Source organism: Eubalaena glacialis, chromosome 9, assembly GCF_028564815.1.
Source record: "Eubalaena glacialis isolate mEubGla1 chromosome 9, mEubGla1.1.hap2.+ XY, whole genome shotgun sequence".
Classification (NCBI taxonomy): Eukaryota; Metazoa; Chordata; class Mammalia; order Artiodactyla; family Balaenidae; genus Eubalaena; species Eubalaena glacialis.
In genome coordinates, this window is record NC_083724.1 from 11680319 (window position 1) to 11707663 (window position 27345).

The following is a 27345-nucleotide window of genomic DNA, read 5'->3' on the forward strand; positions in this document are numbered from 1 at the left end:
GAAGGAAAGGTCACTACAGTACCATTTATTACCAGAGACCTCACGGGGCTGTCAGAACTTCAGGGCAGGAGGGGAGGGACAGAGGGGAGGGACAGTCACAGGCAGAAAGCTGGGGACAGAACTGTGGGACCTGGCAGGGTAAGCGGGAGCACCAGGGCCAGGGGCTCCATTGGAAGGAGAGAGAGGCTGAGGCCACTGGGAGTGGGTAGTGGTCTAGATGCTGCGTCTGTCCTTCAGGGGACCCCGGTTGGGCCTTTCAGAGGTCCCCAGGTAGAGCTTGGAGGAAAGTTCCCATGTAATGTCTCTAGAAACCTGGGAGGAAAGTGCACCCTTTGCGCTGGGCTGGAAGAGAACCAAGATGGGGACCCACCCTCCCAAGATGGGGACGGGGCTGGGAACTGGGGCTAGGGGAAGACCTTGGGTGGGATTCTGTCCTGGGTGACCCTGGCAGTCTCCCTCCCTGAGCCTCAGTTTCTCCATCCGGAGAACACCTGCAATGCTGGGGATGGGGGTGTGGGGAGTTGGGGGGGTGCCATGGACTTTCAGAAGGGAGGGGCAGGGGCAGGCCTGTGAGGGACACACAGCTGGCAGCCTTCACTCCCCCGCTCTTCTTGCTAGGGCCACCTGAGTGGGTCGCCTGGTGGGGCGGGGGGCCTAGGGCATCCGGAGGGCGGGGCGGGTTGGGGGCTCCTCTGAGGCCGAGGTGGAAGCGGCTCCGTTGCTACGAGCGGCCTTAGCAACGCACCCATTCAGCGGAGACAAAGGCGCTGTCGCTTGAGTGCAGAGGCGCCGCTGCGGCTCTCTTGTTCCCACAGACGCTGCGCCTGCAGGGGCGGGGGCGGGGGGCTGGGAGCCGAGGTCGGGGGGGGGCGCCGCTCGGCCCCTTCGGAAAGCCCACCGCCTGCAGGGCGCCTGCGCCCTCCCGGCAGGCCGGCAGGGGGCGCCTCCAGCCCATTTAGCAGAAGGGGAAGCGGAGACTCAGAAGGACTGGGACACCTGCCAGGGGTGGAGGCCAGCTGGGGGTCTGGTGTCATACAGACCTGGGTTCAAATGTGCCTACGCTTACCCGCATGTGACTACTGCTGCGCCTCAGTTTCCTCATCTGCGCGGGTGGGGGCCCTGACCCCAGCTCTGCCCCTGACCCTGGCTAGTCAGGGCTCCTCTCTATGCCTCAGCTTCCTCATCTGCACAATGGGAGGGCGACAGCACCCCCGTTTTCCCAGGTCACCACATGAAAGGAGTCAGCAGATGCCCGGGTTTAGCACAGAGCTCAGCCCCGGTCAGAGCTCCATAGACAGGCCTCTTGCTCTGGTGGGAAAGAATCCCCTGCTTGGAGGCCTGGGCAGTGCTGAGCCCGCCCCTCATAGGCTTGTCTCTGGTTTAAGACTGTGGGAACCCAGGCCCAGAGAGGCTGGCAGCGACCAGGGTCCCTGAGGCTCCCCTCGGGCCAGGCCGAGCTCTCCTTGAGCGGGGCCTAGGTGGTCCCGGCCCTGCCCTGCTACCCACAGGCCCCCCCATCACGCCCCCGTCAGCTGTCCAGCTGGGGAAACTGAGGTCTTGGGAAAGCACTTGCGCCTCACCGGGTTTGGAAGCCTCTCAGACCACCAGGCATCGCAGCCGGAGCCCTGCGGGGGGGGAGGCGGGGAGGTGGGCATGCAGAGAGGAAGGCAGGCTCTTGCTCCCGGCCCGTCCCGGCAGCACCGGCCTGGGAAGGGGTCCCAGACTCACTCCCTAAGTAAGCCTCTCCCCAGAGCAATGCATTATCACTGACAGAGCCCACGGGGCGCTAATGGGGGACTTTCAGGCACCAGCAAGGAGCGGAGTGAGGGTAAGAGCCCCTCAAATTGTGGGAGGTCGGCTGTGGTTGCTTCTCAAATCACTTCCATTCCGGTACAGTGGGGCTGAGGGGGTGTCAGGACGCCAAAGGGAAAAGGGGAACCCCCTGAGGTGGGAGCTACACCTGAAGCCTTGAATGTGGTCAGCTCCACGGCCTGAGGACAGAGGAGGTCTGTCGGGGGGTGGGCCCCCACTCCTGCTCCCCTTGCTCTGGGGGACCTCGGCTACCTTGGTGATGACTCTTCCACCCCCAGTGGCCTTGGCATTCAAGTTCTGCCAGCCGCTCCCAGCCCCCTTCAGCCTGGTAACTGAGGGACGGGGCCTGCTGGATCCCCAGGGGAAGCCCCACCCCAGGCCCGCCCTGGTCCCGGTGGTTTCCCTAACCCTGCCGGTCACACTTGCTAGCCCCTCGGCAGAGTCCTGCCACCCCTGTTCCAGCCTCACCGGTCTCTCGGGTTCTGCAGTGGAGGAGAAGGCTGTGGGGATCCTGGGGCCGTGCGTCCCTAGTAGGGGGAAAACACTCGAGCAGGCGAACTTGTAGGAGGCTGAGGCCAGAAGCTCTCTCTCTGCCCCCTCACCCTGGACAGGGACCTCATTATCAAAGACCCTAAGAATCCACTCAGAAGTTTACCTCATAGATTAGCGATGAAGAAACTAGGGCCCAGAGAGGGAAAGTAGCTTGCTCAAGGGCACACAGCAGGGGAAGTAGGAGCTAGGATTTAAATTCCTGGCCTGACCCTTAAGTCATTCAACTCATGCCCTGTCTCAGGGCCCTGAACCTCATCCACCTACCTGCCTTTGGGAACCCTCCACATCCCTTCTGCATGGAAACCCAGGGAAAGTGACCCTGGGCAAGCTCTGCCTCTGGGCTGGGCACCAGGGACCCTTGTTCCCTGGTGGTGGTGGTGGGAGGAAAGGAGCCGTTTCTAAGCCATCTACTAGGCCCCGCAGTTGCGGAATTCCCCAGGCCTCAGTCTCCTTGTCTTTAAGATGGGCTAATGGAATCTGCCGTGGCCCTCCTAGCTCAGCCCGAGCACTGGGGAGACCGACGCACCGGGTGGCACTCGGACTGGAGGGTGGTGTGGTCTTACCTCTAAGAGCCAGGTGTCTTCAGGGTGGAGCCAAGACTACTGGGTTGTCGCGGGCCACCTCCCAGGGACATGAGGGCCTAGGGTGGAACCCCGGGCCCGCGGGACAGGAGCGAGCCTGAAAGGAAAGGGCGTCAGCGCTGGGATCCGGCGGCCGTAGGTGGGACCTCCCACCACTCTCACCCCACAGACCCCCGGCCTGCCCACCGTGAATGCCTCCACTGCCTTCTTCTCAGCCATCCTCTGCAGGGCGCTCTGGACCCGGAGGATGGGGCCAGGGTCAGGGCTGGGACCTTCTCCTGACCTCCATGGGCCAGTCGCAGAGCCCCCTGCAAGTAAGCCCTGCCTGCCTCCACCCACATCCCACCCTCCAGCAGCCAGTGTCCCCTGACTTACCTCCCCGTTGTAGGCTGCATAGACCAGGAAGATGTACGGCCCCCTGGGGACAGACCTAGGGTGAGGGTGGGTGTCACTACCTGGGAGCCGCAACCCCTTTCCCCCACTGCCTGGCCTGGCACCGTAGCAGAGACACCCCCCAGAGACATTTAGAGACACAGGAGGATGAACACAAATCCTGCCCTGCCCCCCAGTCCGCGATGGGGAGCAGGCAGGTGTGGCATTCTATGGCAAAGAGAACCAGGAGGGGCCTTGCCCCGCTGGACGCCATGCCTTCAGTCTCTGGTCAAGAGGCAGCCTCTCTGCCCTCTATCCCTCCAAGCCCCACCCCCCGACCTGCCCCATCCTCACACCCTCACCATGTTGCAAGGGTGGGGGATGGGAGAGGGGACACCTTCCCGAAGCTCCAAGGCTAAATCAGGTCCAGGGACAGCAGACCCTGGTTGCATTCTGATTGTATCTCTAGCTGAGTGCCTCTCTGAGCCTCTGTCTCTTCATCTGGAAAGTGGGGAGGAGGCCACGACTTGCTTCCAGCTGCATGTGAAGGACTCAGCACAGTGGCTGAGTCATAGCTGGCTCCTCCCCACACATGCGAGGACCACGACGGCCTGGCCGCTCACAAAGCACCAGCACACTTGGGGTGACACTTGACCCTCACAGCAGCTCCATGGTTGGGGGTGGGGGGATTCATTCTCCCCATTTGATGGAGAAGGACCCTGGGGCCCAGGGTAGGGGACAGAGCAAAAGTGTGACTCAGCGGGTAGCATGTGGAGCCTAGGACTTCCTCAGATTCCACCTGGACAATGTAACAGTTCCTCCCCAAGAGGACACAGGTGAGGGGACATGGGGTTCATTGAGGCCCTCTAGTTTCCCAGGGCTGAGAGCTGGAGCCCCAGAGCCTGACTACTCCCCCTGGCTCCCAGGCACCAACTGGGTTGCTACCAGCCCCAACTCTGCCCTTAAGACAGACTCTGGGCCTCCCAGCCCCCCACACCCAGCCTGTGCTCTCTCCAAAGCCCCTGCACAGCCTCCCCCATCCTGTCTCCTTTTACTCACTCCTCACACCCAAACAAATGCACTCCAACCCAACCACACCAGCACCTGCTTAACGTCCTCCAAGGCTCCCTAGTACCCCTGGGGTGAAGTCTGAGCTCCTCACAACAGCTCTAGGGACCCTGCACAGTCTGGCCCCCATGTTCCCTCCTGTTCCCTTTCTCACCAGCTCCCCCCAACCCCATGTCTCCCTCCATCTGATCCCACTGTGCTCCCCTGACTTAAAACATTCTTCCCCCTCTCTCCACACAGCGTTTGGGTATTAGCTGAGAATCACTGCCTCCAGGGAGTGCCCATTCTGCCTCCCCATACGGCCCCGACTGCCCCTTAGCCTTTCAGTCTCAATCGTGCCCGCTGTGGTTGTGTGGTTTTGGTGTCTGTCTGTCCCTCAGGCTGAGACCCCCAAGGGTGGATTCTTCGACCTTGAGTTCCACCACTTTCCCCAGTATGCAGCCCAGCACAGGGGAGGCGCCGGGGAATTACGTGCTGAATGACCGAATGACAAAAATGCTCTCACGTTCACGGCGCTCCTGATGTGTGCCAGGTGTTATGCTTTGCCCTTTGCAAATATCATCCCAGTGGAACCCCACAACGGTCCCACGAGGTGGAGAATATGATCCCCCCTTTTATATAGATGTAGAAACTGAGGCCTGTCTCAACTTGTGCAGGCCTCCCAACAACACTCTCAGGCAGGGTAGGTGTGAGCTACAGCTAGTTGCAGAAGTGAGGCTCTGCTCTTCCACCACAAAACCTGGCACAGGGGCCAGACGGAAACAAATCACCAAGAGTGAATGAATGAGTCAGCGCAGATTTCAGTCCCTCCAGCCCCAGGCCTGCTCCCTGGTCACCTTGGGCAGGTCCTGCCCAGCTTATGCCCAAGACAGAGTGAGAGAGGGACGGGGCTGGAGGTGGGGCAGGGAGAGAAAGACATGGAGAGACAGCAGGTATGATGGAAGAGAGAGGAGAGGGAAAGGCCAGGCCTGGGGAGGGAAGCAGCCGGGAGGGACCCAGAGAACGCGTCTCTGAGCCTAACTTGGGGACCTGCCCTGAGACAGTCACAGGAACATCAGAGTGGGCCCAGGTCTCATGCCTTCTGAGCCCCCCATAAGGCAGCCTCTCCCCTCCTTTACCAGACCTGAAGGTCTGAGGCTGGCTGGGAGGGGGCAAGAGAGGTGACACAGAGAGAGGGAGAAGCAGGGTAAGGGACCAAGAGACAGGGGGTCAGAGCCCAACAGAAGGGGAGATGTAGAGAGAGGCCCAGGAGGAGCCAGGTGGGTCCATGCCAGAGGAGGCGGGGACAGGGACAGGAGCCTGTGACAGAGCCTGAAAGACAGAGAAAGAATCCCAGGGAAAACTCAGAGACAGAGATTCAGTAATGAGACACCGGGAGAGGAAAGGACCTGCCTGAGAGGGAGGCAGACAGCGTGGTGATGGTGGCTCTGGCTCCCTGGCTGCAGCTCTGCCCACCTGAGGGCCACAGGCAGGGATGGAGCTGGAGTGGTTGCCATAGCAACAGGATGCTGCTGCCCTCGCTGCTCTGAGGCAGGGTGGACAGACCTGGGTAGGGTCTCTCTGCTAAGTGGGCTGAACTGGAATTCCAGCCTACGGAGCTCTGGGAGTGCAGGGCTTGGAGGAAGGGCTTCTCTGTGTCCATCTCTGTCCCCAGCTCCTCAGGCCCCGCCAGGTCTCTGGGAGCCATGCTTCTTTAGGAAGAGCGTTGGAACCCCAGTTTTTCTTCACTCTCCCGGCCCCTCTCTGGGCACAACCTCCATCCTCCCTGAGCAGTCTGCACCCCCCACCTCCCACCACCCCTGTTCTTTCCCCTCTCCATTCCCATGCCTGCCTGGCAGAGAGTGGCGAGTCCCCAGGGCCCAGTGGGAGAAGACAACATGGACCAGGACCCTGGAGACCAACCCCCTTTGCACCCTCCCTTCTTCCTGCCTCATCCCTCCCTTAACACTTCACTCCCTGGTCTTGGGCATCGTCTGCCTCCCCGACTCATGTCACCTCCACAAGAACAGGGCATTTTGCAGCCTCCTTTGCTGCTGTGTCCCCGGCGCCTAGCACAGTGCCTGGCCTCTAGTGGGCATTCAAAAAATCTCGCAGGGATGGATGAATAACTAACTGGATGAGGGTGCCCCTCCTGACCCCAGCTCCCCACCCCCACTCCCAGCCTCGGCAGCTCTTCCAGGAACCAGGCCCCTCTGTGGTCAAAGCTGAATATCCTGATGGCTGAGAACACAGACTCTGAACTTGGGCCCCAGCGCTGCTCCTTCCTACTGTGAGGCCTTGGGCAAATGACTTCATGGGATCTCAGTTTCCCCGTTTGTAAGGCCTGTTCAGAGATATAAATATGATCCTGGTCCAGGACTCAGAGCACTTAGGCATCCATCAGCAGGAAGCCCAGCTCTGGGACACAGGGACCCTGGACAGAGTTTGCACTTGATTTCCCGAGCTTGTCTTTGTCCATCTGTGGGCCACCTCACTTTTCAGCCCTGAGAGGGACCTGGGCTCGGCAGAGCTGGGAGTGGGGAGTGCAGACAACAGGAAGAGGTGCTGGGGGGTACAAGGGAGGCTGAGGGGCAGGGTAGGCCGGGGGCGGATTGGGCCCTCCTTGGACTGACCTCCCTCCCAGCACTCAGCTCCCAGGGCTGTGGCTGTTCGTGTCTGTACCTGGGTCCCCCATAGATCTGCAAAGCCCCTGAAGACAAGGGCTTAGTCTGACCCATCTCTGTGGCTCCAGGACACAGGACCCGAAAGGCACACAGGGGGGTTCCTGTGGTCCCATGTTACTGCTTCATTTATGTGGGTCATGTCCTTCCAGCCAAAACCTTTTCTGAACTGCTGTCCTCACCGATGGAGCAGCTCATGCTGCCCCACAGTAGGCCATCCACAGACCCCAAGGGGAGAGGTCCCTGGTGTCCTGCACCCCCATCCTCAGCTTCCTGCCGAGGCCGGAAGTGGCTCTAGCACAGCCTGGGGACTGGAACTTCTGCTGTGCCCTTGAGCGTCAGGGCACGAGGCATCTTAGCCACCCCCTTTCTGGGCCTCAGATTCTTCAACTGCCAAATGGGCCCCCAAATCCTCCCTGAGATACTGCTCTTTGATTGGAGGTTTGTTCCCACTCTCCCCCTCACCCGCCCTCCCCTTGACAGTGTCCCCGAGGCTGCTGGTGACTCCCACGACAGAGAGGACACTCCCTCCCCAGCTTCCTGACAAACCAGCCACGCCCTCTGAGCTCCAGTGCATGGCGGAGCCCTGGTCCCACACGGCCCAGGGCCCGGAGGTACCTGTAAGGAATTGAGGCCCACGGCGTCGTAGGCCCAGGCCGGGCTGAGGTGCACCAGCATGCTGACCGGCCAGGTCAGGCCCGGGACGGGCAGCAGGACCAACACTGGCTTCACCGTGGCCCTGCGGGACAGCAGGCTGGACTGAGGGAGGCCAGGGGGCCAGGGGGCTCCCCACGGGGTTCTGGGGAGGGCAGCCCCTGGAAAGTGCCTGGAGAGGGGCCGGAGCTGCAGACTGGGCACTGAGGCTCAGGACTTAGGTGTAGCTGGAACTTTCGGCTGGACCTGGTGGCCCCTTCTCAGACACCCAGAGTGGCGTGAAGTAGGGGTAGTGGCACTGGGGAGATAGGGTCCCAGTCCCAAGCCTGGCTCAAAGGAAGGGAGTGGCAGCTGTCCAAGGGGAGGGCTGAGGCCTGGACAGTGGGTCCACGGGGCATGGAGTCTGGAAGGGGACCCCTGGGGCAGCCTGGCTTTTCAAGCCCCACTGGCTTGGGCTGCCCTGCCCTTGGCAGAGGGGTGGTGGTGAGGAGGAAGGCTGGTGGGGGGGGGCCCGCTCCAGCAGGATATGGTCCTGGAGAGTGATGGGGGTTCTTGGCAGGGGTAGAGACCTAGATTCTCACCCTGAACCTGAACTTCTAGGGACTGCCTGACTTGGGGGGTCTCCTCTACCTTGTCCCCACCAGGCCATCAGTGCTTTCTGCAGAAGGTGAGTCCGCAGGACAGTGGCTGGTGTCCACACCCCACGTCATATACACACAGGCTCAATTACCATCCGCACAGGTAACACGCATGGGCACAGACTTCCACATGCCCACATGCATGAGCATGTGTGCACACGTAGCAATAGACACATTGCAGACATATGCTCATTTATAGCCTTGCACTCATGAGCACACGTGGCCACACCTGGCTCCCCCACTTCTGCCTGACTCCCCCAGTCTGGGGCCTCACCACATCTGGATCTGGATCTGCTGCTGCACACAGGGCTGCGGGCTCAGCGTGCGGGCACGGCGGCGGGCACTGGACACGGTGACAGTCACCACACAGACCAGGATGCAGGTATTGGCCTGGAGATCTGGGGTCAGTGGGGGCACCCTCCCCCTTCCCCGACACATCCGTCCCCTGCAGGGCCCCCAGGCCTCCCCGCTCACGGTCAGCACGGAGAGCACGGGCCCCACAAAAGCCCAGATGGCGTCTGTGTGCACATTGAGCCAGCAGTGCCCAGTGGCCACGTAGTCATGGGGGGACACGGCCAGGGTGATGGCCACGATGGCCACAGGCACGCCTAGGGGAAGAAGAGGTGACCTCAGGACCGTGTCTCTCGGGAGCCAGCCCCCGTCCAGAGCTGCATCCCCCAGCTGTCCCGTAGTAGTGGGTGTACTGGCGGCACTGGGAGATCCAGGGAGTGGGGTTGGGTGGGCCTGATATTTTGGGTGGCACTGGAGCCCCGAGTAGTTGGGGAGCGGAAGAGCTGAGATTGAGTCGAGGCCTTAGGGCTGAGAATCAACAGAGTTGGAAACTGGCGACTGGCGTGGGGTTAGCTGGTTTCAGATTAGGGAGGCAGTGCCGGGGGCTGGGAGCTGAGGCAGTTGAAGTGGAGGAGGATTAAGAATTGGAGCTGGGTAGAGTTGGAGGTCGACGGAGCTGAGTTTGTGTCAGACACGGGCGCTGGCCACTGGGTGGCGCTGGGTGCCGGTGGAGGAGGGTGCTGGGCGGTGGGTGTTGGATGTAACAGAGGCCACGCGAGGCAGGGTGGAGGGGAACAGAGCAAGAGTGGGGAGCAGAGGGGCCTCACCCCAGCCTGTGGCATAGCAGAGCGGCTTCCTGGGGCCCGGGCGCATGCTCACAGCCACCACCTTGCTGCACAGTGGCAGCCCTTCCGCCAACATCCAGGAGAACACGACCAAAAAGAGGAGGTGCATCACTGCTGCGACGGCCACACACGCCACCTGTGTGGGAGGGTGGGGGGTCCCCACGGAGGCTGGTCATGGGTGCGGTCCACCCTGTGTCCCCTGTCCGTGCCTGGTGTTGCCAGCCCAAAGCAGTATGAGTGGGTAGGGTCTCCGGGCAGCGCCCTGGGCCCAGCTCCAACATTCAGGGTCTTTCCTCTCTAGGCCGCACTCCTCCCCGGAAATGGAGCCAAGTGAAGATATGGGGGGCAACCCAGAAAAGGCTGAAGGTGCTTTCCCAGGCCCCACTGAGCTCACAAGCCTGCCCGCTGGCCGCCCACCTTGTTGGCCTTTGCCCACTCGCTGGCCACGAGGAAGCCCTCGGCGGAGGCCAGGGAGAAGGTGGGGTTCTTGTGGACTGTGGCGCATTCTGACTGGGGGACCCCGGACAGGCAGAGGAGTTGGTTAGCAAGGACGCCCCCCGCAGCCCCTCCCCACCTGCGTCCTGGTGAACCGGCCAATGAAGGAGGAAAGGGCGGCTCCACAGGGGCTTCTCGGACGGAGGATGGACACCCACCCGAGGAGGGACGTGGAGTTCACGAGGGGCGGGGCGGCCCAGGGTGCCAGGCAAGGTGGTGAGCTTGCCTCACCCGGCCACCAGGAAGAGCAAGAAGGTAGGTGGTGGCGAGGGCACAGGACACACCACAGCCCACAAACGAGAGCGTCCTCAGCAGGGACCCCCCCCTTCGGGGCCTCTCTGTGGGAGGGACAGAGACCCTGGAGGACAGCAGCCCCGCCCCTGCCCTGACCCGAGGGGACAGGCCTCACCCGCCCCACCCGGCAGCTCCCAGGCTCCTCAACCGTCTTCTCTGCCGTGAAGCAGGGATGGCCAGGCCTGCACACAGCAACTTGATAATGAGCATTTGCATGTCCTCTCCTGCTGGAGAGGGGCCCAGCTTTCACGGACGCCTCAGATACTGAGAAGCACTAGACTGGAAGTGACCACCGACACGCCCATGGGGAGGAGGGATGGCATGTGACAACCACCCACTGATGGGGAACAGGGAGCTGGCACGAATTACTCATGATGTGCCCAATGTCCACGCTCTGTTTTTACAGGAAAAATGCGTTAGGTAGCATGTTTTTCTAGTGTGCTCCCGAACAGGCCAAGTGACCCCAGCATTCCTGGGCTCAAACACCATCTCACTCAACCTGAGTCCCTTTCTGGTCCAGCGAGCCCACCTTGCTTGGCCTCCTCCTGGAATTTGGCTTCCCCCCAAGGCTGTAAAGGCTAATGCCTCTCAGGGGCCTGTCTTTAGTCACGACTCCTTTTACTTCTAACCTCACCTTGGCCATGGCTTTACCTACTGGCTCTTGGGGCCAGCTGAGACCCCTCCCGCCCCGAGCACCGGACCACAGACCCCACAGACCCCCAAACCCGTTGCCCACCTGTGCCTCCTCAGAGACGAGTCCCTCATCTCCCGGTGGCCCAGGTCACCTCTCCTCCTCAGCCAATCTCCTCAGCTCCCCACTGCTCCCTGGCCCAGGGCCCCTCCCCTCTCCTAGGCCAGGCCCTCAGCCCCCGAACTGCTTTTCCCCCCGGGCCCCCACCTCAGCCTCACTCCCCGCACCAGCGGCCTCCCTCATGTAAATCTAACGCCTGCTTCACACTCTTCCACATCTGCCCTCTGCAACAGGACCACGATCCAAGCGCGTGGGCCTGGCCTTCCAGGCCTGTGCGATCTGACCCATGGCTACCTTGTTCACTGCCACCCCCTGACCCCGGGCATCGCACTGGAAGCCCCAGATGCATTGCAGTTCTAGAACGTAACTCATCTGCCGTTTCTAGCCTCCTTGCCTTTGCTCAGAGAGCCCTCTGCTTGGAATGCCTTTCTGTTCAACTCCTGTGCATCCTTTAAAACTTGGTTCTGACATCACCTTCCCCTGCCCCCCTGCCCCCTCCCCAGTACTCACCTGGATGTCGTACACCTGCAACAGGACGGCAAAGTTGGCGCTGTGGTTGCGGAAGCAGGCGGTTGAGTCCTGGCACAGAGCGGTCACGGAGCAGCCAGTGGTGGCCCAGGAGCCCCCTGAGTCTGGGCTTGGGGTGAATAATGAACAGAGGGCTCCTGAGATGGGCTGGACATGGGGCTGGGGGACAGGTGGCAAGCAGGGGAAAGCCTCTCCCCAAAGCCTGGGGTCCCTCAGTGCCCTGCCTCTAACCAGCTATGTGACCTTGGCCAAGTCGCTGCCCCTCCCTGGGTCTCAGTTTTCCATCTGTAAAATGTACTTTTCTCAGGAATGGTAGGAGGATGGGGCTGATACCAATGATCACCATTGATTAACTGTGTTAATTACTAAGCAACAGTGATTGATGTTCATTCCCTCATCAACTCTAACACCCATTCCACAGATGAGTCTCTTCCTAGATACCCCACAGAGTAGGCTTGCATACCTACTATGATAAGGAGCTCACCACCTCCTGGGTAACAGGCTCTCCTGCCCCAGTTTGTCCCCAGTGGAGTGGGGCTTGGAACCACCCCTGCAAGGAAGTTGGTGAATGGAGGCCAAAAAGATGCTTGAGTCCTGCCTCATCCTCAAGTAGAACGGATTTTTTTTTTAATTTTTAAAATTTTTAATTTTTAATTTTTTGGGCCATACTGCAGGGTATGCGGATCTTAGCTCCCCAACCAGGGATGGAACCTGGCTCCCTGCAGTGGAAGCACGGCTCTTAACCACTGGACCACCAGGTAAGTCCCTGGATGTCTTTTTTTTAAAAAGTGCCTTATTTAAAGAACTTGGGGGACTTCCTTGGTGGTCCAGTGGTAGAGAATCAGCCTTACAACACAGGGGACGCAGGTTTGATCCCTGGTCAGGGAACTAAGATCCCACATGCTGCGGGGCAATTAAGCCCGTGTGCCACAACTTCTGAGCTTGCGTGCCTCGGCTAGAGAGCCCACGTGCCGCAAACTACAGAGCCCATGCGCTCTGGAGCCTGAGCACCACAACTAGAGAAGAGAAAACCCTCACGCCACAACTAGAGAGAAGCCCACGCACCCCAACAACGATCCCTCATGCCTCAACTAAGACCCGACGCAGCCAAAAATAAATAAAATTTAAAAATTAAAAAAAATAATAAAGAAAGAACTTGGAAACTCACCCGATGCTGAAGTTCCAGAAAGCACAGACAGACTCCACCAGCTTCGGAGGGAAGGCCTAAGGGCAGCCAACAGGCACAGGGCAGGTGTGTGAGCACATGTGGGCAAGGAGAGAGACCAGACGATGCAGGGGGATGTGGAGGCCTCCTGCGTTTGAGGGACCAGGGGTTGCCCAGCATGGGTCGTGGGTGCAGGGACTGGAGAAGAATGCCGGCGGGGCGGCAGAAGGAAGGTGAAGTGAGTAGAGTTTCAGGCTGGCATTATGGTTAATATCGAAATCCTAGGAACAAGCTAAATGTCCATCCTTCAGGGAGTGGTTAAACCACTGTGACTCTTCCCTCCAGGATGCTCTGCCTGGTAAGAACACACAGGTCTCTATCTACTGTTGGGGAAAGAGCTCGCCACATTTTTTTTTTTTTTTAACATCTTTATTGGAGTATAATTGCTTCACAATGGTGTGTTAGCTTCTGCTGTATAACAAAGTGAATCAGCTATACGTATACATATATACCCATATCTCCTCCCTCTTGCGTCTCCCTCCCACCCTCCCTATCCCACCCTTCTAGGTGGTCACAAAGCACTGAGCTGATCTCCCTGTGCTATGCGGCTGCTTCCCACTAGCTATCTATTTTACATTTGGTAGTATATATAAGTCCATGCCACTCTTTCACTTTGTCCCAGCTTACCCTTCCCCATCCCCGTGTCCTCAAGTCCATTCTCTATGTCTGCGTCTTTATTCCTGTCCTGCCCCTAGGTTCTTCAGAACCATTTATTTTTCTTTTTTTTTAGATTCCATATATATGTGTTAGCATACAGTATATGTTTTTCTCTTTCTGACTTACTTCACTCTGTATGACAGACTCTAGGTCCATCCACCTCACTACAAATAACTCAGTTTCTTTTCTTTTTATGGCTGAGTAATATTCCATTGTATATATGTGCCACATCTTCTTTATCCATTCATCTGTCGATGGACACTTAGGTTGCTTCCATGTCCTGGCTATTGTAAATAGAGCTGCAATGAACATTATGGTACATGACTCTTTTTGAATTATGGTTTTCTCAGGGTATATGTCCAGTAGTGGGATTGCTGGGTCATATGGTAGTTCTAGTTTTAGTTTTTTAAGGAACCTCCATACTGGTCTCCATAGTGGCTGTATCAATTTACATTCCTACCAACAGTGCAAGAGGGTTCCCTTTTCTCCACACGCTCTCCAGCATCGCCATATGTTTTTCAGTACAGGAAAAAGCTGCCTGACATTCTGCATAGTAGGAGCCCATTTATGGTTAAAAAAAAAAAAAAAAGGTTCTATGTAATTGTGAAAACATATGCACAAATGGTCTGGAATCAAACACATAGCTAACTTAACAATAGTTAGGTCTCAGTTTGAATGTGTTATAATGAACATGTTAGTTCTTTTGTAATGAACAATGACAACACTATAGACTTTATGTCATAAGGCAGAAAGAAGACGTCAGGTGGCAGGTGGTACCAGTCCCAGACCAAGGAGGGAGGCAGCCTGAGCTCAGGACTTGGGCTATTTGTCCCAACTGGGGAGGGTAACAGCAACGTCACCTCACTAGAATATGATACTTTGTGTTTTGCAAAGTACTTTCATGTCCTTTATTGTTGTTGATATTCATAGCAACCTAGGGGACGGGTATAAATTTATGTAATTTCAGATGAGGAAAGTGAGCCTCAGAGAGGGGAATTAATCTGTTCGAGGTCACACAGCAGAGAGCTTAGACTGGGTTGTGACTTGGTTGACTCCATGCTCTTTCCACCACTCTGTGACAATGCCTCCAGAGAACATATTATTCCTTGGGTTGGCTGAATTATTACCACATGTATTCATTCACTCATAATATTTTTCCTGGGTCTCAGGTACTATGTTAGGTGCTGGGAACACAAAGAAAACCTGCTGTTTGCTTTTAAAATGGATGATTGTTACACCACTGGTAGCATTTTCAAGTGGTACAAACTGAAATATCAGTGCAGCTTATACACTCAAAAGCCACAAAACTGTTGGTGTCCAGTAGCTCCATACCTGGCCATATACCCCCAGGAGACAGTCACCAGAATCAAAACGTATTATAAGTGAGGATTTTCACAGGGTTAGGCAGGGTTAATTGTAATAGAAAAAACTCTGCAGATGCTCTGGATGCATGGAGGGGAAGGGGTCAAGTTCATTTTGGACCATCCCCTGGGAAGGGGGTGGGCAGTTCTGGACTTGGCCGCAGTCAAGGCCTACGCATTGCTAGGATCAAGCAGCAAGTGAGAAAGGACAGGATTGCAAAGGGACATCTGTGACAGAGACAATGCAGAAAACACCTGCGGGGAAAATGAAAAACACAAATGTTTACATGGCTCAGCTGAAAGAGCAAGGGCTTTGATTTTGCAAAAGGAAAAAAAAAATATATATATATATATAGTATTCTGTACCCAGAAAAAGGCTGAAGGGAAACACATGGAAAAGTTTAGGGCAGCTATCTCTGGGTAATAGGATTTGTCTTCTTTATCCTTTCCTACATTTTCCAAATTTGCCACAATGAGCAATCCCTTACTTTTATTTATTTTTCATTTTAATGTATTTTAATTCATATAATTAATATATAAATACAATCTCAGAAGTTAGTTGTTTGAAAATATAAACAAAATTGGTAAACTTCTAGCTAAACTGATCAAGAACGAAAAGGCAAACATCATTATAAATCCTACATATGTTAAAAGGATAATAAGTGACTATTATGAACAACTTCATGCTAGAATTGAACAACCTAGATGAAATGAACAAATTCCTTACAGGGTACAAATTACTAAAACCATCTCAAGAAGAAATAAAACCCCCCAAACAATCCTATATCAATTTAAGAAATAAACTCATACTTTAAAAACGTCCCACAAAGAAAACACCAGGCCCGAAAGACTTCACTGGTCTTCACTGGCCTATCAAGCATTTAAGGAAGAAATAATACCAATTCTGCAAAACTCTCTTAGGAAACAGAGGAGGAGAGAACTCCCAACACATTTTACGAGATTAGCATTAACCTGACACTAAAACCAGAGGAAGACAGTATAAGAAAACTACAGAACATATTACATATTCAAGAATATAAACACAAAAATCCTTAACAAATATTAGCAAATTGAATCCAGCAATATATACAAAGGATAATACACCATAACCAAGTGGGGTTTATCCCAGGAATCCAAGGTTGGTTTGACATTTGAAAATCAATCAATGCAATTTACTATATTAACAGAATAAAAGAGAAAACCATATGATCCTATCAATGTGGAAGAAACATTCGGCAAAATTCAATAGCCATTCATGATAAAAATTCTCAGCAAAGCAGGAAGAAAAGAGAACTTAATCTGACAAGGGGCATCTACAAAAAGCCCACAGCTAGCATCACATTTAATGGTTCAAGACTGAATACTCTCCCCCTAAAGTTAGGAACAAGACAAAGCTATTTGGTCTCATCACTCCTATTTAACGCTGAACTAGAGGTCCTAGCCACTGCACCAAGGAAGGAAAAAGGGGGGAAAAAAAAAAAAAAAAAGACATGGATTGGAAAGGAGAAAACAAAACTGTCTTCATTTGCAGACAACATGATCAGGGATGTAGAAAATCCTAAGAACTCTAAAAGAGAGCTACCAGAAGTACTGAGTCTAACAAGGCTGCAGGATACAATGTCATTATATAAAAATCAATTGTATTACTATATACTTGCAATGAACAATTTAAAATTGAATTAAGAAAATAATACCATTTACAAAAAAGGGTATATCTAACAAAATACCTTCAAGAACCGTACCCTGACAACTGTATATCACTGCTGAGAGAAATTCAAGAAAACCTAAATAAACAGAGGGATATACCTTGATTAAGGATTGGAAGATTCATTGTTAAGATGCCAGTTCATCTTATTTCAATTTGAGAGATTTAATGCAATCACAATCAAAATCCCAGCAGGTATTTCCATAGACATTAACAAGCTGATTCTAGAATTTATATGGCAATGTGAACACCCTAGGCTAGCCAAAGCAATTTTGAAAAGGAAGAACAATGTTGGAGGACTTACACTACCTGATTTCAAGCCTTACCATACAGATACATTAATCACGACAGTATAGGGTTAGTGTATAGATCTCTGGAACAGAATAGAGAGCCCAGAAACAGACTTACACATATATGGACAATTGATTTTCAACAAAGGTGATAATTCAATGGGAGAAAGAATAATCTTTTCAACAAATGATATTGGAATGGGGTGTCTATATGGAAAAATAATGAACTTCAACCCCTACCCAACATAATACACATAAATGAATTGAAATAAATCATAGACATAAATGTAAAGGTTAAAATGATAAATTTCTTTGAGAATATCTTTGTGACCTTGGGATAAGCAAGATTTCCTAGATAGGATGCAAAAAACATAAACCATGCAGGATAAAAACTGATAAACCAGACTTTATCACATTCAAAACTTATCTTCCAAAGACACTGTCAAGAAAGTGAAAAGCAATCCAGAGACTAGAAGATATTATTCACAAAACATATAGCTGACAAAGGACTTGTATTCAAAATATATAAAGAATTCTTACAATTCAATGATAAGACAAATAATTTAAAAATTGGGGAAGAACAAAGCCGGAAGCATCACGCTTACTGATTTCAAACTATATTACAAAGCTATAGAAATTAAAACAGTATGGTATTGGCATAAAAACAGACACATAGATCAATGGAACAGAATAGAGAGCCCAGAAATAAACCTATGCATATATGGTCAATTAATTTATGGCAAAGGAGGCAAGAACATACAATGGGGAAAGAACAGTCTCTTCAATAAATGATGTTGGGAAAACTGGACAGCTGCAGGCAAAAGAATGAAACTTGACTACCATCTTACACCATACACAAAAATTAACTCAATATGGACTAAAGATTTGAACTTAAGGCCTGAAATGATAAAAATTCTAGAAGAAAATATAGGTGGTAAGCTCCTTGACATAGTAGAAACAAACAAACAAACAAAACAAAAAACCCAAACCATCCAATTAAAAAATGGGCAGAAGATCTGAATAGGCATTTCTCCAAAGAAGACAAACAAATGGCCAACCAGTACATGAAAAGATGCTCAGCATCACTAAACATCAGAGAAATGCAAATCAAAACCACAATGAGATATTACCTCACACCTGTTAGGATGGTTATTATCAAAAAGACAAGAAATAACAAGTTTTGGAGAGGATGTGAAGAAATGGGGACCCTCATACACTGTTGGTAGGAATGTAAGTTGGTGCAGCCGCTATGGAAAACAGTATGGAGGTTCCTCCAAAAATTAAAAATAGAAGTACCATACGATCCAGCAATTCCACTTCTAGGTATCTATCCAAAGAAAATGAAAATACGAACTCAGAAAAGATATATGCACCCCCATGTTCATGGCTATTTACAAAAGCAAATATATGGAAACAACCTAAGTGTCCATTGATGAATGAATGGATAAAGAAATTGTGGTGTATAATAACGGAATGTTACTCAGCCATAAAAAGAATGAAATCTTGCCATTTGCAACAACGTGGATGGAGCTCAATGGCATTATGCTAAGTGAAATAAGTCAGAGAAAGAAAAATACTGTATGATCTCACTTATATGGGGACTCTAAAAAAAAAAAAATCAAGCTCATAAATGCAGAGAACAGATTGGTGGTTGCCAGTGGTGGTGGGGCGGGGGCAGGGAGAAAAAGAGTGAGGGGAGTACAAAGATAAAATTAAAAAAGAGAGGATCTATATGGCTTATGTGCAGAAATGTCAGTAATCAGAAAAGCAAACAACAGACTAATGCAAAAATTTTGGGAAAAAAAGAATAAAGAGCATTTCCTATTAAAAAAAACCAACCCAGTGGCTCATCTCGAAATTTATTTAATTAAAAAAATGAAAATTGGGGAAAAGATTTGAACTTATGTTTAACAAAGGAAGATATATGAATGCACGATAAGTGTAGAAAACGATGCTCAATATCATTGGTCTTGAAGGAATTGCAACTTAGAACCACAATGAGACATCAGTACACAACCATTATAATGAACAATATTAAAAAGGCAGTTAAGGATGTTAGCAAAGGTATGGAACACTGCAATGCTCACACACTGCTAGTGGGAATGTAAGATAGTACACGACTTTGGAAAACAGTTGGACAGTCTCTTAGGAAGTTAATGCATACATATACTTATCATACAACCCAGAAAGTCCCCTTTTAGGTATTCACCCAGTAGAAAGAAATCATATGTCCACAAAAAGGCTTTATGTGAGTGTTCATAGTGGATCTATTCATAGCAGCTCAAACTGGAGACAACTCAAATCTCCATCAACAAGTAAATGGAGGGTCTTCCCTGGTGGTGCAGTGGTTAAGAATCCACCTGCCAATGCAGGGGACACGGGTTGGAGCCCTGGTCAGGGAAGATCCCACATGCCGCAGAGCCACTAAGCCCATGCCTGTGCTCTAGAGACCGTGAGCCACAACTACTGAGCCCGTGTGCCACAGCTACTGAAGCCCGCGCACCTAGAGCCCGTGCTCCACAACAAGAGAAGCCACCACAATGAGAAGCCCGCACAATGCAAGGAAGAGTAGCCCCCGCTCGCCACAACTAGGGAACTCTCGCGAGCAGCAGCGAAGACCCAATGCAGCCAATAAATAAATAAATAAAATAAAATAAAATAAATTAATAAAAAAACAAGTAAAAGGAAAAACAAATTACGGTCTATCCATATAACGGAATTCTACACAGCACTAATGAGGAGTGAATTACTGAAACAGGCAACAACGTAGATGATACTCAAAAATACCACCTGAGCAAAAGAAGCCAGATCATGGCACACACTATATGGTTCCATTTATATGAAGCTTTAGGAAAGACAGACAATCTAGAGTCACAGAAAACAGAGCAGTGATTCCCTGGGTCAGAGTGGGGAAGGCTGATGGGGAAGGGGCACGAAGAAGCCTTTTGGGAAGGTGGAAAAGTTCTATATCTTGATTGGGGCAGTGATACATGAGTATATACACTGGTCAAAACTCATCAAGCTATACACTTAAAATGGATGTTTTAGTATATGTAGATTTATATACCTTAATGAAATTGATTTTTAAGAAGTCTTGAGATGATATACAAAAGATACAAGCTGTGGGGTGTGTGTGTGTGTCCAGGAGTGGTGGCTTTGAGCAAAGGAGACTTTAGCTTTCTCTGAAATGCTCTAAAGCTTCAAAAGCGAGAAGGAATTCATGTATTACATATAATGAATTAAATGACATATCTTGGTGATCTTTTCATGTCAATTTACAGCAAAATACCTCATTCTTTACATAACCTCAGCTGATATTCCATTTTATAGCTCTATAAGGCTAAGTAATCCCCTATTGATGGACATTTAGGTTATTTTTATGCTTATGAAGCATACTGCAGTGCAGGTCTCTCATATCTCCCTGTATTATCTGATGGGAACCACCAGTTCTTCAAGTCATGCAGACCTATAATGAAATCCCAGCTCTGCCACTTATAAGCTGGTGCCAGGCACAGCACCTCTTCCAAGCTCACTTTTGTGGAATGGGCAGCTGGAAGATTAAATGAATGCTGCTTATTTAAGGCATCCACCATAAAGTAAGTGTGCAATGCATTACTGCCCTTCCCCCTCTCTAGAGGACAATGGGATGGCTTGTGGATGAGTATTTTTCTTGAACATTTTAGACCTTGGTTGTCCAGTGAACAAATAATGGGATGTTGCGGGGGGCACCAAACCAGGATAACTGTACCAGGTGGCTGTTTCTCAGAAGCATCGCGCAGTACCTGCGCCCAGTGTTGCAGGTGAAAGGTCACAGCCGTGTTGGCCTCCCCGGTTTCATCCCACACCTCAGATGAGATGATTGCTGACCCCACCTGGGTGCTTAGGAATCTGTGGGGAGAAAGGGAGCTTTTAAGGGCACCAGGTACCTGTCGGGGAGAGGTTATACATGGCTGGGGTCATGTCATCCAGGCCCCTGAAGAACAGATGATACCCTCTGTGGAAAAGTCCTGTGCTGGGAATTAGGGCACCTGGGTTCCATTCTTTCTGGTAATTTGAGTAAGCCCTGTTCCCTCCCTGAGAGTCAGCACTGAAGCCAGGACCCCAGGCAGGAGCTGAGCCATGTTCCCACCAGCACATCTTTGGCAGGCCCAGAAATCTGTGTGTGTCAGGGGGTAGCAGGTTTGGCCCTGGGCTGCCAAGGGCAGATATGCCTAACAGAATGGGGGCTCTGGGAGGGGACGGAGGCCTAGCCTTCCCTGGGGGGGCGGATCCAGGCCCTCAGCTGCCTACTGGTGGGACCCACTCACCTATGCATTCTGCTTGCCTCTTCAGAGGTGTCAGGGGCCTGGGGCTCTCGGCCAGGGGCCCCCAGGGTGTACTGGAAGACACTTGAGCTGAACCAGCTGTGGATCATGGTGACTCCAGAGAGGCCTGGATGAATGGAAGGAGGCCTAAGACCCGCCCAGTGACTGAGCAAGCACCACAGGTTGGTCCTGAGGGAAATGCTCTGCCCACCTTACACATAGGGAAACTGAGTCTCATAGAGGTTAAATGACTTCCCGAAGATCACACAGTTAATAAGTGGCAGAGCCAGAATTTCAATCAGCCATAGTTGATGTGCTTAACCTGCCAGCTCCAAAGCCCTTTGCCCCTTATCCTAATCCTCCACCCCTGGGTGGCACCGAGGGAAAATGTGTGGGTGAGGGGAGGAGACTAAGTGAACACCTACCATGTGGTAGGTGCTTTAAGCTTGTAACAACCCAAGGCTAGTACTAGTAATACAGTCTTACAGATAAGGAGACAGTTCTGAAAGGTGAGGTGACTTATTCAAAATAGCAGAACTAGCAACTGTGAGGGCTGAGATTTGACCCAGACCCCAACAGGACCCCACCACCCCTCTCCCTCACCCACCTTTCCTGAGGAACCGCCTCACTTCAGCAGCAGGGATGAGGATGTGGCCAGGCCCCTCTGGATGCCCACCGGGCATCGTGAACACTTGGCCCTCCGTGCTGGTCTCCCTCAAGTGTAGGCTCCGCAACTCCAGGCCTGGGAGCAAATGGGGCTCAGGGGCTGGACCTCAGGAGGGAGGTCTTTCTGCTGGGCTGGCCCTGCTGGCAGGGTCTGCTTCCCCTCTCCCTGCCACACACCTAGGAGGCCACCATTCCTGCAGAGAGAGGTTCAGCAACTTACCCAGGATAAGTCTGACTTCTCCAAGTCAGGGAGAGGGGGGTCACTGAGAAGGGGGAGTCTCTGGGGGATGGGACATGAATATCAATGAGCTGCCAGAAGCCACTGGGCACCTGAAGGACCCAAGTTTTGCCTGAAGTTCCAGCATAAGTGCTCCCCCACTCAATCTACAAACATTCACTGAGTGTGCCCTTGTGTCTGAACCTGAGATGCAGAAATCACTCAGAAATAGCCCTGGCACTCAGAGAACTTCAGGTGGTATTATGTAATTACCATAAAGGCGATAAAAGATATGTTCAAAACACCGGGGTAACAGAGGAGAGAGGAACTGACTGTCGGGAGAGAGCTAAAACTGGGGAAGGCTTCCTAGCAGAGCTGATGCTCAAGCAGGGTTCTGAAGGATGTATGGGAGTTTGCTAGGAGATCAAGAGAGAAGGAGTACTCTGGATGGAGGGCACCGTATGGGCAAAGGCAGGAAAGAGAATGGAGTATCTGTGGGAGTCCGAGAACTCCCAGTGACCAGGGCTGAGGAGGATGTGTGAGCCCAGGCCCCACCCGGAGCCCAGATGTGTGGGACAGGTGGCGGGCAGGCTCACCGGCATGGTGGTGCTAGATGTGCGTTCGGGGCGCTCAGAGGTCAGCATGGTGCTCAGCAGGGGCGCCAGGCGCTGCACGCTCGCCACCAGGGCCCTGGGTCCGCCCACCACCTGGGTGGAGGCCGCAACTCAGCCCTCTCTCAGACGCCACGCCCCACAGCTGCCTGCCCTGACCGCTGCGGTTAACAGGATCTCAATGATCTGTGAGGTGGCCTGCAGGCTCCAGACCCTCAGTGGCTCTGCAGGGCCTCCAGGATCAAGTCCTGGCTGCTCAGACTGACACATGAGGCCCTGCCTGATGAGCCTTCTCTGGCTTCTCCAACGCTCTCCTAAGCCACGTCATCCTCTAGTCAAGCTGAAGGCCTCACAGTGCTCTCTGCCTGCTGGCAGGTTGTTTGCCAACCAGGGCACACTCTGAAGGCAGGGCCGTGCCTCCTGCTTCTTTGGTCGGGCTCAGTGTTAGATCTCTAACAGGTGCTCAAGTTTTAGGTTCCAAAAAGGAAACCATGCGGGGTGAGGACAGAACAGGGAGGGGGAACATGCACTAATGGGACACCTCTTCTGTGGCGGGCAAGTCACCTGATAGACGCCTACTCCTCTCCATTGCCTAAGCAAGGCAGGTATGATCATCCCCATTTTCCAGGGAAGAAAACTGAGGTTCAGAGTCCAGTTTTCCCCAGTCTGTCACGGTGTCTCACATCCCCAGTAAAATGTGGGCTTACACATCCCCTAGGATGGGGAGCATCACCTGGACAGGTGAACATTCCACTGAACCAGCCTCCCGTGTTGTGCCCTCCCCACCCCACCCCCAAGCCCAGGTTTCAATTCTGTCCTGAAGTCACAGGGGGACCATGTCTGCCTCTTAAGCCCCAGAGCTTTTCAGGCAATGTTCACGACCCCTCGTTTTCTCCGTCTCTGGGCTGATGACTCCCAGGCCTACAGCCACTTCTGCCAGGATGAGATTTCCAACACCCTCACCATCTGTCTCTTCTGTTCTCCATGGCTGAACACTCAGCAGAGAGGACCTCCTACTTAAGGTGGTCAGCGGACTGTTGGATATGGGAGGCCCTTATTGACTAGTGGCTCTTAATTTTTAACTGCAGAAGTTGTTCAAGAGCAGTTGTATGTGGAAGTTCAACTTATAAAACAGACAGAAGAAGGGCTTCTCCTGATGGATGGAGAGATGGAGCTCAGAGATGGGTGCTGACTCGCCCGTGGCTACACAGTTGGTGGCAAGGTAGGAACCAGAGCCCAGGCCCCTGCCCCACCGAGCCCTGCCAGCCTCACCTCGCTGACTGACAGCCACGCACCAGCCAGCTGCTCCTCCAGGACCAGGCTGGCCACAGACATGACGGCCTGGCCCAGCTGCTCCCAGGGCCCTGTCATGGGCTCTGGCTCCCATGTCCCAAGGGCTGCCACTCTTTTCAGGAAGTGCATGCCAGCCAGCAGCGCAGCTGGCCCCAGTGGAGCTGTCTCCTTTGCCAGGACTCTTTCCAGGATTCCTAGGAAGCTGGAGGCCTCAGCCAGGGACAGGTCTCCGTGGGCTTCAGAGAGAGGGTCCGGGAGGAGCTGTGGAGCAGAGGAGCTGCTGACTGCTGGTCTGACTGTCTCAAGGGGACTCCCCGCAAGGGGCTATACTTGGCCTCTGCCAGTCTTCTCGGGGGGTGTGGGTCTAACTAGTCACAAGCCCCCAGCTCTCAGAGGCTCCAGAATAGGGGGCATGAACAACCTTCATTCCTGCACACACATTAGGTGGGTGTCCCCTTTACAGGTGAGGACACTGAGGTGCAGGGATGCCACCCATAGTGCCCCCAGACTCGCCAGCTCCCTGGGAGGGGGCTCACCACAATGGCATTGGCCAAGGCATTGACTTGGCTGATAACATCCTGGCCAGACCATGACCGGGCATCCTGCAGCTGCTGGTAGGTCTCTGCAAAGGAGTGGATGCCAGACTGAGCCCCGGGCAACATCCTCTGCAGAGGTGCCCCATCTGCCATGTGCTGCTCGGGGAAGAAGAGCACACTGATGGCTGTGTGTCTGGAGACTTAGGTGTCCTGGATGAGGAAACTGAAGCAAAGAATGGCAAAATCACCTGCTCGAGGTGACTCCCACACAGCTGGGATTCACCCCCAGTTCCATATGGCCCCACTGTCTGTGGTCTAGACTCCGTGGAGGCCCCCGAAACTCTAAGAAGATTCTGAATTCCCAGGCTGTGCCAACTGCTCCCCCTCAGCCTACACTGGTCCATACCCAGCGTCCCCTTCAGCAGAGCCCAAGGCACAGCCAGACAGGGCGCACCTGTCCGGTAGCAGCAGAGGAAGGGCAGAGGCTGCAGGCAAAACAAAAAGCACTCGGTGCGGGGTCCAGGGTCCCACGTAGGGCACTCCTCTGAGGGCACTGGCCAGGATGGGAGAGGTGTCAGGGCCGCATCCTGGCTTCCCATCGGTCCCTGTGACCCACAGCCCGTTCGGGCCTTGAAGGCGCCTGCAAACTTGAGGGGGCGCCAGGACGCGCGGTCCCGGAGTTAGGGGGCGACGTGGGAACCTGGGAGCGAAGTGCTGCAGCCAACACTGGGAGGAGCAAGGTCGCCAGGGGGCGAGCCCATTCAGGCTACTAGGACTGGGCGGACGCCCGAGGTACTGGAGGCCTGGAGAGGGCGTGGCCAGAGTTGGGCGTGGCTCGGTTGGCAAGAGATGGGCTGAGTCCAGCAGTCGGAAGGGAAGCGAACGGGAGCCAGGAGGTTGGGGGTGGAGCCAAAAAGTGGGTGGGGCCTGACAAAACAGTAGGCTGGGCGGGCCGTACCCGGACAGAGAAGCCGCATCCGCACCGGCGGTAGCAGCGAGGATGTGATGTCCAGGGCGCCCAGATCCCAGCGCAAGAACAGGCCGCCGGCGGGGGGAGCGGCGCGCAGGCCCGTGCCCGGTGCAGCTGCGCGGGGCTCAGCGCCCGCGCCCACAGATGGAAGTCGGTGAGGTTGCCGCTGAAGGCGTCACGCGCCTAGAAGCCGCCGCCCAGAGAGTCCTGGTCCTGGCCCAAAACGAGGATGCCGCCAGGTGGCAGTGGGTGGCCCGCGCCCAGGCCCCGCGCCCTAGCGCGTCGCCGCCCGTCGGCGAACAGCGACCAGCGCCCGCAGAGCTGCTCCCACGTGGCGCACACGTGGTGCCAGCGGCCATCTGCGCGAAAGGCAGCGCGGAAAGGCGCGTGGTGCCCGCGCACCGCGAGCGCCGCGTGCATGGCGCCGCCCGGCTCGGCGAAGGCGCGCAGCTGTAGCGCGTTGGCCAGCGCGGGTACAGCCAGGGAGCAGAGTGCGGCCGCGTCGGGTGAGGCTGCGTTCCACTGCACGTGCGCGCACGCTGTCAGCGCCCCGTGCGCCGGCAGAGGCGTCCGAAGCCACGCCGCCCGGTCCGCGGTCTTCTCGCCGAACATTTGTGCTGCCGCGGTGCGCGCGCCTGCGGGGACACACGGGCCTCGACCTCAGTTTTCCCAGCTGCGCACACCGTCCTGCTTCTGACGGCCCTTTGGCGCAGCTGTAGGGCCCCTTCTGGGCTTCTGGTTCGTCCCTCCCTCTGGAAGGAAGAAATGGGGCTCCAGTGCCCGTGACCAGGGGTCAACCCTCTACTTTCAGTCCAGGACAAGGGAACCTGAGATGCGATGCGGACTTCCTCTGGGCTCAATCCACAAGGACTGTCAAGGTGGGCTGCCATCTCTAGGTCACCAAAGCCCCCTCCCCGTAGCCCCCACTTCCCAGGCCCCGGCCCACACTCACGCCTCTGCGGGGGTCTTTGCAGAGGGGCTTCTCTTTTGCCCACCCAGATGGGGTCAGGCAGCCGTGGAGCGAGGACCGTATCTGGGTGCCGCAGTACTAGGTGGCCAAACCGCTGCTCACAGGACTCTTGGGCCTGCCACCAGCTCAGCCGCTGCCCTGGGAACTTGCATACCTCATCTGCAGTCTCCACTACCTCTCCAGGGGCCACTGGAGCTGCAGGGCGAGAGGAGGGGCAATGTGGGAGAAGTGTGTGGGTATCTGACCCTTGCAGGGTGAGTAGGGTAGGCAGGGCCGAGGACAGTGAGCTTGGAGTCATTTGGGGCTGGATGGGGCTGAACCCTGGCTATGCTCTATGACCTAGCAAGTTTTGTCCCCTTGCTGAGCCTGTTTTGTCATCTGTATAGTGGCAGGAATGAGATGGACGTGAGTGATGCTTTCAGCCGAGCGCCTGTTATAGGGGTGCTGAACTAAATGGCGCCTCCTCCCTTCCTCTGCATTCGAGACCAGTGTAGCACATGGGCCACGGGCTGGCTGAACTGGGGGCAGGCAGAGCCTCTCTGTGGCGTCCTTCATACCAACCTGTGACCCAAGGGTTCCTTGATTCACCTGGGGAGTTGGAAGGGGTCCCAGAGAGACTCCTTATCTGAGAGAGAAAAAGAGAGGTGGGGTCTGAGTCAGGTCCCCACGCCCATATGTGCAGTTATTGAATGCCTACTGTGTGCTCCAGTGGGGTGCGGTGGAGGCTGCAGGCCCTACAGTCAGACTTGGGTTCACCCAGAGTGTGATCTTGGGCAGGTCACTTCATTGCCCTGAGCCTGTTTCCCAGCATCCGGTGGATGTTTTTATTTCTATGTCAGGGGCTTAGCTTGTGTAACCTTTGCAGTTACCTCATGATGTGAGGTGGCTACTTGGAACCCTAGCAGCTTTGAGTCCCCTTGGCCTCCTCCCCTGCACCCCCCTGCCTCCCAGAAGTTCAGGTACCAGGAGGGCAAGGAGGCAGTAGCACCAGGGGGCCAT

General features: G+C 54.1%; 1 protein-coding gene across 1 annotated transcript; it reads right to left on the reverse strand.

Moving 5' to 3' along the window:
• Positions 1 to 749: 749 nt before the first annotated feature.
• Positions 750 to 27345, reverse strand: ADGRD2 (adhesion G protein-coupled receptor D2). The gene is given in 27 exon segments (XM_061199169.1): positions 750 to 996; positions 1581 to 1625; positions 2281 to 2339; positions 3108 to 3180; positions 3316 to 3363; positions 7644 to 7784; positions 8612 to 8727; positions 8812 to 8945; positions 9456 to 9609; positions 9891 to 10002; positions 10213 to 10304; positions 11524 to 11645; positions 12814 to 12854; positions 19942 to 19949; positions 20562 to 20667; positions 21087 to 21210; positions 21691 to 21825; positions 22563 to 22586; positions 22589 to 22673; positions 23850 to 24131; positions 24407 to 24492; positions 24861 to 24959; positions 25365 to 25464; positions 25467 to 26011; positions 26329 to 26541; positions 26908 to 26971; positions 27310 to 27345. Coding segments are annotated over 27 exon segments (3291 nt in total).